This window comes from Xenopus laevis, chromosome 3L (assembly GCF_017654675.1).
Source record: "Xenopus laevis strain J_2021 chromosome 3L, Xenopus_laevis_v10.1, whole genome shotgun sequence".
NCBI lineage: Eukaryota > Metazoa > Chordata > Amphibia > Anura > Pipidae > Xenopus > Xenopus laevis.
The window spans coordinates 158,382,485-158,396,238 of record NC_054375.1 but is presented as its reverse complement, the minus strand read 5'-3'; the positions used below and the strand labels follow the sequence as shown (position 1 = coordinate 158,396,238).

Genomic DNA, 13,754 nt, shown 5'->3' with positions numbered 1-13,754 from the left:
CACTTGTTTCTTTGCTTATCTTCAATTGTTACACTCGTTTCTTTGCTTATCTTCAGTTGTTACACTTGTTTCTTTGCTTATCTTCAGTTGTTACACTTGTTTCTTTGCTTATCTTCAATTGTTTCACTTGTTTCTTTGCTTATCTTCAATTGTTTCACTTGTTTCGTTGCTAATCTTAAATTGTTTCACTTGTTTCTTTGCTTATCTTCAATTGTTAAACTTGTTTCGTTGCTTATCTTCAATTGTTACACTTGTTTCTTTGCTTATCTTCAATTGTTACACTTGTTTCTTTGCTTATCTTAAATTGTTACACTTGTTTCTTTGCTTATCTTCAATTGTTACACTTGTTTCTTTGCTTATCTTAAATTGTTAAACTTGTTTCGTTGCTTATCTTCAATTGTTACACTTGTTTCTTTGCTTATCTTAAATTGTTACACTTGTTTCTTTGCTTATCTTCAATTGTTAAACTTGTTTCGTTGCTTATCTTCAATTGTTACCCTTGTTTCTTTGCTTATCTTAAATTGTTAAACTTGTTTCTTTGCTTATCTTCAATTGTTACACTTGTTTCTTTGCTTATCTTCAATTGTTACACTTGTTTCTTTGCTTATCGGGTTTGGTTTCATATGTTGCTGCCACCCAGCGGCCGCACCATGTAATTGCGCCTTATACGTGTCTGTAGCTCGGTGCTACTGCCATCTAGCGGCACACGTGGGTGATGGCGCCAGTTCCGAGTCACGTGATACAAATGGCTGACGTCTGGCGGCCGCACTGGGTAAAGTTGCTGTGAATAAGTTTCCACTGGCAAAGAATAACGTCACGACCTGGGGCCGTCATACGGGGATTGTGTGGTAGCTGCGCATGCGTCGTTAAAGAGAGGCCCCAACCAACATGGCGCTAGGAACTTCCGCCCGCCGCTGAAACACAACTTCCGGGATAAACATTTCCTTGCGAGTGTGAGAGCGGCAGAAAGCTGGAGAAGAAACCGAACGGTGAGAGTTGGGAGAAACCAATGGGGGGGGGGGATTGTCAGTCCGACCTCTTTCTTTTTTACTGTCTGAGGATTTTTGTGTATTATTATTATAAGGGAGAGGGTTAGTGGGCGAGTCCATTGTACTGACTGGACACAGAGTATTGAGTTTGCTCCATTCTCCCTTTTCTTCCCCCCCAGTCCGATCCAATGACCCGAACCAGAGGCGAGTATTGGATTCTTCCACCCGCCAGCGACGACTCAACCGCCAACTCGAGGCTCTGGAGAAAGACAATTTCCAGGATGATCCTCACTCCAACCTCCCCCAACTCAAGCGCCTGCCCCAGTTTAATGATGAAACCGGTTTGTATTTCTCTCATACGCCCCCGAGCTGTGATTGGCTGAGACCCCGCGCCCCTGGGACAGAATGTTCTGTTATACGGAATCTCAGCTGCCATTTTTTTATATTCAATTTTGAAATCTGACATGGGGCTAGACATATTGTCAATTTCCCAGCTGCCCCCAGTCATGTGACTTGTGCCTGCACTTTAGGAGAGAAATGCTTTCTGGCAGGCTGCTGTTTTTCCTTCTCAATGTAACTGAATGTGACTCAGTGGGACCTGGATTTTACTATTGAGTGTTGTTCTTAGATCTACCAGGCAGCTGTTATCTTGTGTTAGGGAGCTGCTATCTGGTTACCTTCCCATTGTTCTATTGTTGGGCTGCTGGGGGGAAAGGGAGGGGGTGATATCACTCCAACTTGCAGTACAGCAGTAAAGAGTGATTGAAGTTTATCAGAGCACAAGTCACGTGACTTGGGGCAGCTGGGAAATTGACAATATGTCTAGCCCCATGTCAGATTTCAAAATTGAATATAAAAAAATCTGTTTGCTCTTTTGAGAAACGGATTTCAGTGCAGAATTCTGCTGGAGCAGCACTATTAACTGATTCATTTTGAAAAAAAATGTTTTTTTCCCATGACAGTATCCCTTTGAGTTTCAGATAGAAGAAGCGCCTCCTGACGTTTCTCTGCTCAGTTCTCTGGCTCTTGATTCCATCACTAAAATAAAACGCATTTGTTTCAGGAAAGAAGAAGAAGAAAACCCGCGGGGATCACTTTAAGTTGCGCTTCCGCAAAAACTTCCAGGCGCTGCTGGAGGAGCAGGTGAGTGCGCCCCCCCCCCCCGTGTGTTTGTTCATTGGTTCCAGGGGGAGAATCTGACGTCTTTTCTCTTTATTCACCAGAATTTAAGTTCCTGCGAGGGACCCAATTACCTGACGGCCTGCGCTTCTGCCTCGTCTTTCCCCCAGCGGCACTTCTGCAGCGTTTGTGGCTTTCCCTCCAATTATTCCTGCGTGTCGTGCGGCTCCCGCTACTGCTGCGTGCGATGTTTAGTGACCCACCAAGAGACCCGGTGAGAGGGGCGGCGCCCTTGGTATTGAGGGGGGCGGGGTAGGGGGAGGTCCCTCTGTGTGTCAGTAAAACTCCCGGCACCTCACGTGACTTATAATTATTATGTGTTTCATTCCCAGGTGCCTGAAATGGACGGTGTGACGCGGAGCCCCCAATAATTCTCTCTGTATAAAGACTATAAATATGTATCAGAATATGAGGTTTTTTTTGTAATTTGTTTCTATGTACATCTCCCAGATAAACTGAAATGCCACTTTTTTGCTTTGCTTTGCATTATATAATAAAGTGTGTAAGTAAGTGTGTAACTGTGTTAGTATTTGTTAGTAATGTGTGTTAGTAAGTATGTGTAAAAAACCCTAATTTTATGTTTAGGAAACATGTCTGTGTTTCACCTATAGGAGGATGAAGGGAGAACCCTTAACTTGCAGCCTTTCAACAACGGGTTGGGTCAGAAGGATAAAGTCTATTAATATCAACAACAGAACATAGTGATGATGAGTACATTCAGGTAACTGGGCCCCCTTAGCTCATAACAAGGTTACAGATATATAGAAACATTGGGGTGTCACCCTGCTATAGTTCCAGGGGTACCCAGGGTACAAATAAACACTCACCCCAAATCTCCCCCTAACTGACCTTCAGGCTGTGTCCCCTTAGCTCATAACAAGGTTACAGATATATAGAAACATTGGGGTGTCACCCTGCTATAGTTCCAGGGGTACTCAGGGTACAAATAATCACTCACCCCAAATCTCCCCCTAACTGGCCTTCAGACTGGGCCCCCTTAGCTCATAACAAGGTTACAGATATATAGAAACATTGGGGTGTCACCCTGCTATAGTTCCAGGGGTACCCATGGTACAAATAAACACTCACCCCAAATCTCCCCCTAACTGGCCTTCAGACTGGGCCCCCTTAGCTCATAACAAGGTTACAGATATATAGAAACATTGGGGTGTCACCCTGCTATAGTTCCAGGGGTACCCAGGGTACAAATAAGCACTCACCCCAAATCTCCCCCTAACTGACCTTCAGACTGGGCCCCTTAGCTCATAACAAGGTTACAGATATATAGAAACATTGGGGTGTCACCCTGCTATAGTTCCAGGGGTACCCAGGGCACAAATAAACACTCACCCCAAATCTCCCCCTAATATGAGAATGAGCCACAGACACTTGTTCTTGGGGTGACATATGGCCACGTATCAATCAGACGAGATGCACAAGAGCAGTAGAAGTTGTAATGAAGAAGAAGAACAGAACAGTGCGGACAACGAGTGATATTGAATTTATTCTGAAAACAAGGTCAGTCAGCATTTTAGGGGCAATGACCGAGGAGTAGCAGAGGTCCATCATGGAGAGAGAAACAAGAAGTATATGGAAGTCTGGAGATGAGGAGTGATTCAGGCAAATCAAATAAGAAAGTAAAACTATGAATAGAAAAGGAACCTGTGTATATTTGGCCTCCAATAAACTGAGGTTTTGCCCTAGAAGACCAATATATTGATTATCTCAAACTTCTCTTCCCCTGGGCAGTATTGCTGTTAAGGGGATTTCTACTGAAAATGGGGGACAGATTTTTACCATCATCGTAGAAAGTTTACTGTAAGGGCATTTAGATTATGGACTTCCCTACCAGGAGAAGACTCAAAACATTTAATGGTGGAATTTTAGGTGCCACTATTATTCCTCTCCTGCTGATTCCGCCTCAGGTGCAAATCTGATTTGTGGTCATCATTGAGGCAACCAACTGCATCATTGAGGCAACCAATGATTCCAGAGCTTGTTTAGCCCCTATTTACTACTTTCCTGATGACTTTGCTTTTATTCGCAATATCATTGGTGTAAGTGAATCTGGCCCAGTATATATATATATAGCAGTCAGTAGATTTCCAGAGGGTCTCAGTATTCCAATATCATCTCAGCTTCCATCCTTAACTTGACTGCTAGGAAAAAGGTTAGAAAACACTGACTGCCCTCACTATGGTGACACAAAGCTCGTGGATGGAGATCGAAACGTGACATTCCCAGGCGCATTTATCAACAGTCTCATTTTAGTGGTTTTAGTCGTTTTTGAAACCACACACAAACTAATTTTCTCTAAAATCCACGAATGCCATGTCATTCATTAAAAGATCCAAATATTAAAAAATAGGAACTAAAAGAAAAAACCTAACGATCCTCTAGCTCCTCAAAAAACGTATAGTTTTTTAGACAATTACTAGCTAAACAATCCCCCAGAAAACCTTTAAAATGGCTTAAAAACAGTCCAATAAGTTCAGTGCAGCTCCTGTTGACTTCTATAGGACCTTGTCTGCTTTTACATGCCGATGTTTTGTATTACAGTTTTTCATGTTTTTTACACGTGTAGGGGCAGATTTATCAAGGGTCAAATAGTAAATTTGAATTAGAATTTTTGAGTTTCAAAATTCACACATTTGAATTTTAATTCCCCTATTCGAATGTAAATGATCACACCTCGACCATGTCAACAGTCCTAATTAGAATTTTCGCCTAAAACCCACTGAGTTCATGTACAAGTCAAAGGCAGAGGTCCGTTGAGCTATTTGGAGACGTTAATAGTCTTCTTTTTTTTTTCGGGAGAAAAAATTTGAATCAAATACGATCGAATGGAACCCATTCAATTTTTTTCTTCAGACTTCTCCCATTGACTTATATGCAACCTCTGCAGGTCTGAGATGCCGGATTTTCTCATTCAGACTTTTTCATCCTCAGGGTTTAATAAATTCCGAAAAATTCCCGATTTTTTAAAAGTCTGATTTTATAAAATAAACAAATTTGGGCATTTTTCCACTCGGAGTTTAGTAAATAACACCCTTAGTGTTCATTTAGCAAGTTATTGCACCCAGGAAAAACTGCGCTCATATCTCCTCTGAGTAGAGCACATCATCAGGAGGTGCAGAAGAGTGGAGCAGTTCAGGTCATAAGAAAAGGGCCCGTTATGGTCTGAATCATGGCAAGTTAGGGGATGGGTGGGCAGTTGTGAGATACCTACCCTCGCCTACCCCTCTTGGATAGAGTGCTGCCTAACACCTTGAAGTGGAGTTGATTGTGGAGAAGCATTGTGTGGTGAGCCTGTGCAACACCTTTTTCACCTCTTGGTTCCTCAGGCTATATATCAGAGGATTAAGCATTGAAATGATCACTGTGTAGAAGACAGAGGCCATCTTGTCTTGTCTATCAAAACTACTGGAAGGAGAGCGCAGGTAGATGAAGAATACTGTGCAGTAGAAGATACAAACACAGGTAAGGTGAGAGGAGCAGGTGCTAAAGGCCCGGCCTCTGTTTGCAGCAGACTTCATCCGTAGGATTGATGAAACAATTAGTGTGTAGGAAACAAGAATATTTACCACTGAAACTAAACCAAAGAAGCAGATAATGAAAATTGTCACCATGTCACAATGAAATGTTTCTGAGCAGGAGATCTTCAGCAATGGAGGAACATCACAATAGAAATGGTCTAGCTGGCTCAGTCTGCAGAACTCGAGACTGAATATACATTGGGTCTGTACTGATGACTGAGAGAATCCAGCAGAAAAAGAAACAAGAATGAGCCACAGGCACTTGTCCTTGGTCATGATCGAGCTATAGTGAAGAGGGTGACATATGGCCACGTATCGATCATACGACATGCACGAGAGAAGAAGACTCTCTGTTCCAGCAAAGGCCGCAAAGAAGAAGAACTGAAGAGCACAGCCAATGAATGATATTGACTTCATTCTGGAAACAAGGTCCGCCAGCATTTTAGGGGTAATGACAGAGGAGTAGCAGAGGTCCACCATGGAGAGAGAACCAAGGAAGTAGTACATGGGAGTCTGAAGATGAGGAGTGATACAGACCAGAGCCATCATGCCGCTGTTTCCAAAAATTGTTATCAAGTAGACAAGTAAAAAAAATATGAAAAGAAAAGGAACTTGTGTAGAATTTGCCTCCAGCCCAGTGAATGTAAATTCCGTTATCTTGGTGACATTTTGAAGCTCCATGGAGATCGGATTATTGTTTGCTGTGATAAAAAACAGTTTAGTCAACACTAAATAGATAGGCTGCCATTTATATGATTGAGCTCTCACAAAGATCCCCATTTTTGTTTTTAGAACTTCCTGCCTGATATAGACATGAGTAACTTTATAAGTGGAATGGATGACGAGTTTTACTGTACAAGAGAAGCGCTGCAGATACAAGCACTAAGGTTTATGAAGAGCTGTGTATTTCTGTCCTAGAAAGCTTGCAATTAAGTTGGGGGATTAACTTCCAGGCACAAATCAAGAGGGGGGATAGCAAGCATTGGTTGGGGCTCTCAATCTTAGTTCCAAAACTCAATATGATAATGCTCAAAGGGATAGGGTCTGAGTCTAGTTTGATGAGCTTGAGGAAACGTTCCTTAATGTGGAACAGGAGGATGAGGTCCTAGGGGTAAGGAGCAGCAACAAAGAAAGGTTCAAGGCAGAAGACAACAGAAACTGGTGTAAAATAAATGCTCTGATTCCAGATGTAGACACAAAGAGATGTAGTGACGTTCAAGAGAATAAAAGTCTTCCAAACGTTAATAGAAGAAGTTTTTTAGTTATTCATTTCTTAATGCCATTCCCCATTTCAGAGTTGAAGGATTCTGGCAGATGGACTGCAAGCTTGGTTGTATCACCCACGAATGGATCACTCATTGTCTAGAGCAGGGATCCCCAACCTTTTGAACCCGTGAGCAACATTCAGAAGTAAAAGGAGTTGGGGAGCAACACTAGCATGAAAAATGTTCTTGGGGTGCCAAATAAGTGCTGTGATTGACCATTTGGTAGCCCCTATGTGGATTGCTAACCTTCATTGAGGCTCTGTTTGGCAGTACATCTGGTTGTTATACAACTAAAACTTGTCTCCAAGTCTGGAATTCAAAAATAAGCTCCTGCTTTGAGGCCACTGAGAGCAACATCCAAGGGGTTGGAGAGTAACATGTTACTCATGAGATACTGGTTGGGGATCACTGCTCTAGAGCACAACTTTGTGTATTACAAAATCCTCATAGAAATTCTGGAAAAATGTTCAGAGAAGGAAATCCATATTAAATGAGGACAATGACAGTTTTGTATGTTTCACAGAAAGGTTTGGAGAAGCGCGACCAGAATAATAATAGGAATGGATAGGTCAACAAAAACACCTATACCCGTTGCAAATATAATATAAAAAAGAAATATAATTGTGGCAGTGAGTTTGAAATCTGGAATCCCTTGTCTATCGTGTCATTGGCCGTATTCTTCTTTTTAGAAATCAGAAAATGCAGGTGTAGTTATGATTATTGGTGCACCAGGGAGACGCCCAACAATATGTTCAAATATGGTCATTTTATTTCTCTACTTTTCTAGATCATTCTTTGACCTCGTTGGACCCATGTTATTTCCATGGCATTTTTCCAGCCTTTTTTTCCCTTGACGTATCCTGAATTGTTTAGAGGAGACCATGTTTGTTGAAAGTCAAAAGGACAAGTATAAAGACACCAACAGACATTCACAAACACACAAAACAAAGACTATTTAGGATCCGGTACTTACACAGATTTTGGGCTGAAATACCAAACGCAGAATGTACAATATAAAATTCCATCTCCGAGTACTAAAGGGTAGTATAGTATTGGAATATTCCTTGGAATTTCAGTTCTAGAACTGAAGGAATGAAACATTGAAAAGGACAAGAATTATTTTGTGCATTATATAAAAAATATTGCTCAGTCCATTAACTTATAACATGTAGAACTTTAGAACAGCAATAGTGAGAATTCCCTTAGCACAAAGCTTCCCAAACCTCAGAGCTTCATCCTTAGTGGGACCTGGAGCAGTGGCTGGTGGGGCTCAGCGTCAATGTCAAATTGGGTAAGATTCAAAGAAAATATCTATAAACAGTTAGGGGCAGATATATCAAGGGTTGAAGTGAATTCAAGGGAATTTTTAAAGTAAAAAAATTAGAAATTCGAAGTCATTTTTTGGATACTTAGACCTTTGAATCGGATACTACGATTTCGACTTCCACTTCGAGTTCGATTAGAAGGAAAATAGTTTGAATATTCGACCGTTCGATAATCAAAGTACTGTCTCTTTAAAAAAAACTTCGACTTCAATACTTTGGCAAATTAAACCTGCCGAAGTGCTATGTTAGCCTATGGGGACCTTCTAGAGCAGTTTTCTAAGTTTTTTGAAGTCTAAGAAAAATCTAAGAAAGAAAAATCTAAGAAAAATCGATCGATTGCTGAAATCCTTTGAATTGAACGATTCGAAGGATTTCAGCAATCAAATGATTTTACTTCGACCGCAAATGGGCAAATTTGATGAAAAAAAATTCAATTTGATTGTCAAATTTCAAAGTATTTTCAACTTCGAAATTCGACCCTTGATAAATCTGCCCCTTAATTTAGGATGAACTTTTGAGTCAATTCTTAGGGGCCGATTCACAAAGGGTCGATTATCGAGGGTTAATTAACCCTCGATATTCGGCTGGGAATTAAAATCCTTCGACTTCGAATATCAAAGTCGAAGGATTTTAGCGCAAATAGTGCGATCGAACGATCGAAGGATTATTCCTTCGATCGAACGATAAAATCCTTTGAATCGAACGTTTCGAAGGATTTTAATCCAACGATCGAAGGAATATCCTTAGATCAAAAAAACTTAGGAAAGCCTATGGGGACCTTCCCCATAGGCTAACATTGAGTTCGGTAGGGTTTAGATGGCGAACTAGGGGGTCGAAGTTTTTTCTTAAAGAGACAGTACTTCCACTATCGAATGGTCGAAAAGTCGAATGATTTTTAGTTCGAATCCTTCGATTCGAAGTCGTAGTCGGAGGTCGAAGTAGCCCATTCGATGGTCGAAGTAGCCCAAAAACACTTTGAAATTCTAAGTTTTTTTACTTCAAATCCTTCACTCGAAGTTAGTGAATCGGCCCCTTAGGGTCAGCTTTTATTGAAAATTAGTCTTAAAAAAATAAATAAATATATATATATAATATGCAAATAAACTCAGATGCATTATTGAGGTTAGAGGGGTGGTTCACCTTTAAATTAACTGTTAGTATGATGTAGACAGTGATATTCTGAGACAATTTGCAATTGGTTTTCATTTTTTATTATTTGTGGTTTTTGAGTTATTTAGCTTTTTATTCAGCAGCTCTTCAGTTTGTAATTTTACAATTCCGCTAACAACCACGTGTTGAATTAAATAAGAGACTGGAATATGAATAGCAAAGGCCTGAATAGAAATACGAGTAATAAAAAGTAGCAATTACAATTGTAACCTTACAGAGCATTTTTTTTTACATTGGGATAGTGACCCCCTTTTGAAAGCTGGAAAGAGTCAGAAAAAGAAGAAGCAGGCAAATAATTGATAAACTGTAAAAAGTAAATAATGAAGACCAACAGAAAAGTTGATTAGAATTAGCCATTCTATAACATACTAAGGGGCAGATGTATCAAGGGTCGAATTTCGAGGGGTTAAATCCCTCAAAATTCAACTGGAGAATAGAATCGAATAGGGAATTTGGACGAATTTACGCGCTGGCGAATAGTCGAATGGGCGAATATTCGATTAAAGGATTTTCATTCGATCGAATGCCTTTTTATTCGATCAAAAACGTAGAAAAAAAGCCTGTGGGACTTTCCCATAGGCTTTTAAAGCAATTCGGTAGGTTTAATCTGGCAAAGTGGGCAGTCGAAGGAATTTTAAAAGAGACAGTACTTTGACTATCGAATGGGCGAATAGTCGCAGCGTTTTTTTGCTCGATCTATTGGAATCATTCTACTCAGGCGAATTATGCCAATAGTCGAGGAGCACAAAAAACTCCTCGAAATTCGAGTTTTTTCCCCTCTATTCATTCACCCGAGCTTAGTGAATGTGCCCCTAAAAGTTAACTTAGAGGTGAATTACTCCATTAAATGCCACATATTTAAGATGAGTCTTGAAAAACATGATTAGGTTTATTCACAAAAAACATACTTGAGCGCCTTGAAAATATCTACTTGATAAAAAAACATGAATTTTAAAATTGTCTTGCATTTTGACGAAACGCCTCCAATTAAGTTACACAGAAGCTCAACAAATTTTAGCTTCTTAAGCGGAATTTTTAAAATTAAATTCCCAAGATTTTTGCAATTGATAAATCTGAAGAATTTGAGCTTGAAAATTTGAATATATTCAAGATCAAACCTTTGTTGCGTGTCAAGAACATTCAATCTCGAGTAATAATAGATATTCAGAAAATACAAAAAAAAAAAAACTCTACACAGCTGATGAATCATCAGCTTCAATGAGCACAGACGGTGCATCCAGGAATATATAAATCCATCAAAAACAAACAACCAATGCACATTAAAGGGATACTGTCATGGGAAAAAAACATTTTTCCAAAATGAATGAGTTAATAGTGCTGCTCCAGCAGAATTCTGCACTGAAATCCATTTCTCAAAAGAGCAAACAGATTTTTTTATATTCAATTTTGAAATCTGACATGGGGCTGACATATTGTCAATTTCCCAGCTGCCCCTGGTCATGTGACTTGTGCCTGCACTTTAGGAGAGAAATGCTTTCTGGCAGGCTGCTGTTTTTCCTTCTCAATGTAACTGAATGTGTCTCAGTGGGACCTGGATTTTACTATTGAGTGCTGTTCTTAGATCTACCAGGCAGCTGTTATCTTGTGTTAGGGAGCTGTTATCTGGTTACCTTCCCATTGTTCTGTTGTTTGGCTGCTGGGGGGGAAAAGGGGGGGTGGGTGATATCAGTTCAACTTGCAGTACAGCAGTAAAGAGTGATTGAAGTTTATCAGAGCACAAGTCACATGACTGGGGGCAGCTGGGAAATTGACAATATGTCAGCCCCATGTCAGATTTCAAAATTGAATATAAAAAAAAATCAGTTTGCTCTTTTGAGAAATGGATTTCAGTGCAGAATTCTGCTGGAGCAGCACTATTAACTCATTCATTTTGAAAATTTTTTTTTTTCCCATGACAGTATCCCTTTAATATACTCTTTGAAATTAATCTTTATTAAGTCAAGAACACAAGTTATTAGAACTAGAAAACCACAGGTATCCACCAAGTGTAACCAATAAAGTCCATCAGATATTATCCCACTAATATAAGGCATTGGTAGTGTGGGAATCCACAGAAACGTTAGCCTGACCAATAACATCTGTTTTATTCACAACAGAGTTTTCAAGAGAGAAGTAACTTGTAAATGTAACAAAAATAACAGTAACTTACGGATTTTGTTCATTAACCAGAACTGTTTAACTGATCACTGAGGTCTTCCTAGTCCCACTTAGGGTAGAAAATGCAAGTTTGCAAATTAATATCTCGGGGGTCATTTATCAAAGGTTGAGTCTTACCTCGAATGACCTCGTAACTCGAATGGTATCTTATTTAAGAAAAAACTCGAATGGGAAAAACCCAAATCTACTAGTTCGAATCCCACAACCCGAAAACCCGAATTGCTTGAGTTTTCGGCAGAAAAAAAAACTTGAATAGATCGAACGGAGTTCTCGATTCAAGTTTTCAATCAAAAAGCCTCCGATAAAAAAACTTGAATATCAAACAGGCTGTTGACCTCTTCAAAAGCTTCAGGGGACCTCTGGCATTGACTCCTTTATGGCTTCAACAGGTTTTACAGATTTTAGCTATTTCGAGGTATAATAAATCTTGAATATTTGAGTTTTTAAAGAAATAACTCGAAAGATTTTTTTAAAGAAAACGTGAGATGTGATAAAAAAATAGTGGAAAAAAACCACTCGAACCTTAATAAATCTGCCCCTTAATTAGTTAGCTCATTTAGACTCAGGCTTGTTGCGCATTATTAAATCAGACAACGCAGGCCAAGGGGGAAGTCAAGCTCGTTCCATGTTTATTGCCCTACTTGCACTTGGTCAGGAGCTGCATCATCACAAGACAAGAGTCAAGGCCAAAAGTCGCCCAAGCAACCCTCGGTTTAGATAAGATCATGAAATAATCTTTGTCTTTAAAGAGTTATGGGTAGTGATGGGCGAATTTATTCGGCAATACCGACGCTGGTTAACGGACGCCCATTGACTTTAATGGCTGCTGCCATCAACTTTGACACCGACGCCCTTTTGGCACCAGCGAATTGTCGCCGGCATCAAAATCGTTGTTTTGCTAATTTTTCGCCTGTTGCAGGACAAAATTCGGGACAAATTCGCCCATCACTAGTTATGGGCAATGGATGTTGGATATCTACAGTGTATGCTACGTGATGGCCCTTAGTAGAAAAATATTTCCCAGGTTATTCAATTATATTTCTTTAATCCGAGTTCCTCCAATAATTCCTCCTTGTCACCCTGTATGAGCGTAAGCAGTAGTGGTGCTCAGTTGTGTATCATGTTGTGTCCTTACCTGCGAGTAGACCTTACAAATGGCGGTGTGAGGAGCTCAACGTGATCGGAGGAAAGAGCCTCCATTGATTTATATTGATAACATGAACACGAGGGAAGTCAAAGGAAATCTCGGAGGAACCGAGTGATGTTGGAACTTGGATTCCTATGGGCAAATTATCTGTCTTCTAATACTAATGATTAATGATTCTTTTTAAAAATGAGATTTACTTTAACCCTCTTTAGTTCTTTGTGTGTTTTTTCTTTGTTTTACAACACGATAAAAATAAAAATGTGCAGGGTGATTTTCCAAGCTCTTTTGCAATTTATATTAAATATTTTATTATTAGTTTGGAATCTATTTAAGATTTTATTAACTGCCAATATAATGAATTTTGTAACACCAAAATTACTTGTTTTTTACATCTCTTTCAAGAGCAACATCAGAACACTTCTCTGTTCCTTCATTTTACACCATTTTTGTGGTCCAACCAATATATAGGGGCCGATTCACTAAATTCGAGTGAAGGATTCGAAGTAAAAAAACTTCGAATTTCGAAGTATTTTTTGGGCTACTTCGACCATCGAATGGGCTACTTCGACCTTCGACTACGACTACGACTTTGAATTGAAGGATTCAAACTAAAAATCGTTCAACTATTCGACCATTCGATAGTCGAAGTACTGTCTCTTTAAAAAAAACGTCAACCCCCTAGTTCGCCATCTAAAAGCTACCGAAGTCAATGTTAGCCTATGGGGAAGGTCCCCATAGGCTTGGCTAACTTTTTTTGATCAAAGGATATTCCTTCGATTGTTGGATTAAAATCCTTCGAATCGTCCAATTCGAAGGATTTAATTGTTCGATCGAAGGAATAATCCTTCGATCGTACGATCGCACTATTTGCGCCAAATCCTTCGACTTCGATATTCGAAGTCGAAGGATTTCAATTCCTAGTCGAATATCGAGGGTTAATTAACCCTTGATATTCGACCCTTAGT

The 13,754-nt window shown here is 39.8% G+C and overlaps 2 protein-coding genes across 2 annotated transcripts; one reads left to right on the top strand and one right to left on the bottom strand.

The window, feature by feature from the left end:
* Positions 1-943: 943 nt before the first annotated feature.
* LOC108710511 (zinc finger HIT domain-containing protein 1) lies at positions 944-2,683 on the top strand (the record flags this gene model as incomplete). The annotated part of the gene is made up of 5 exons (XM_018251645.2): positions 944-989; positions 1,169-1,330; positions 2,053-2,132; positions 2,213-2,382; positions 2,501-2,683. Coding segments are annotated over 5 exons (480 nt in total), but the record flags the coding sequence as incomplete, so codon positions are not given.
* Positions 2,684-5,428: 2,745 nt separating this feature from the next.
* On the bottom strand, positions 5,429-6,385 carry LOC108710668 (olfactory receptor 1020). The gene has a single exon (XM_018251782.2). It carries the CDS (start codon positions 6,383-6,385, stop codon positions 5,429-5,431), a length of 957 nt encoding a protein of 318 aa, XP_018107271.2.
* Positions 6,386-13,754: the final 7,369 nt, after the last annotated feature.

Bases quoted from the DNA above. Each gene is read 5' to 3' on its own strand.
- LOC108710668 (XM_018251782.2), bottom strand. From the start codon at position 6,385: ATGGAGCTTCAAAATGTCACCAAGATAACGGAATTTACATTCACTGGG.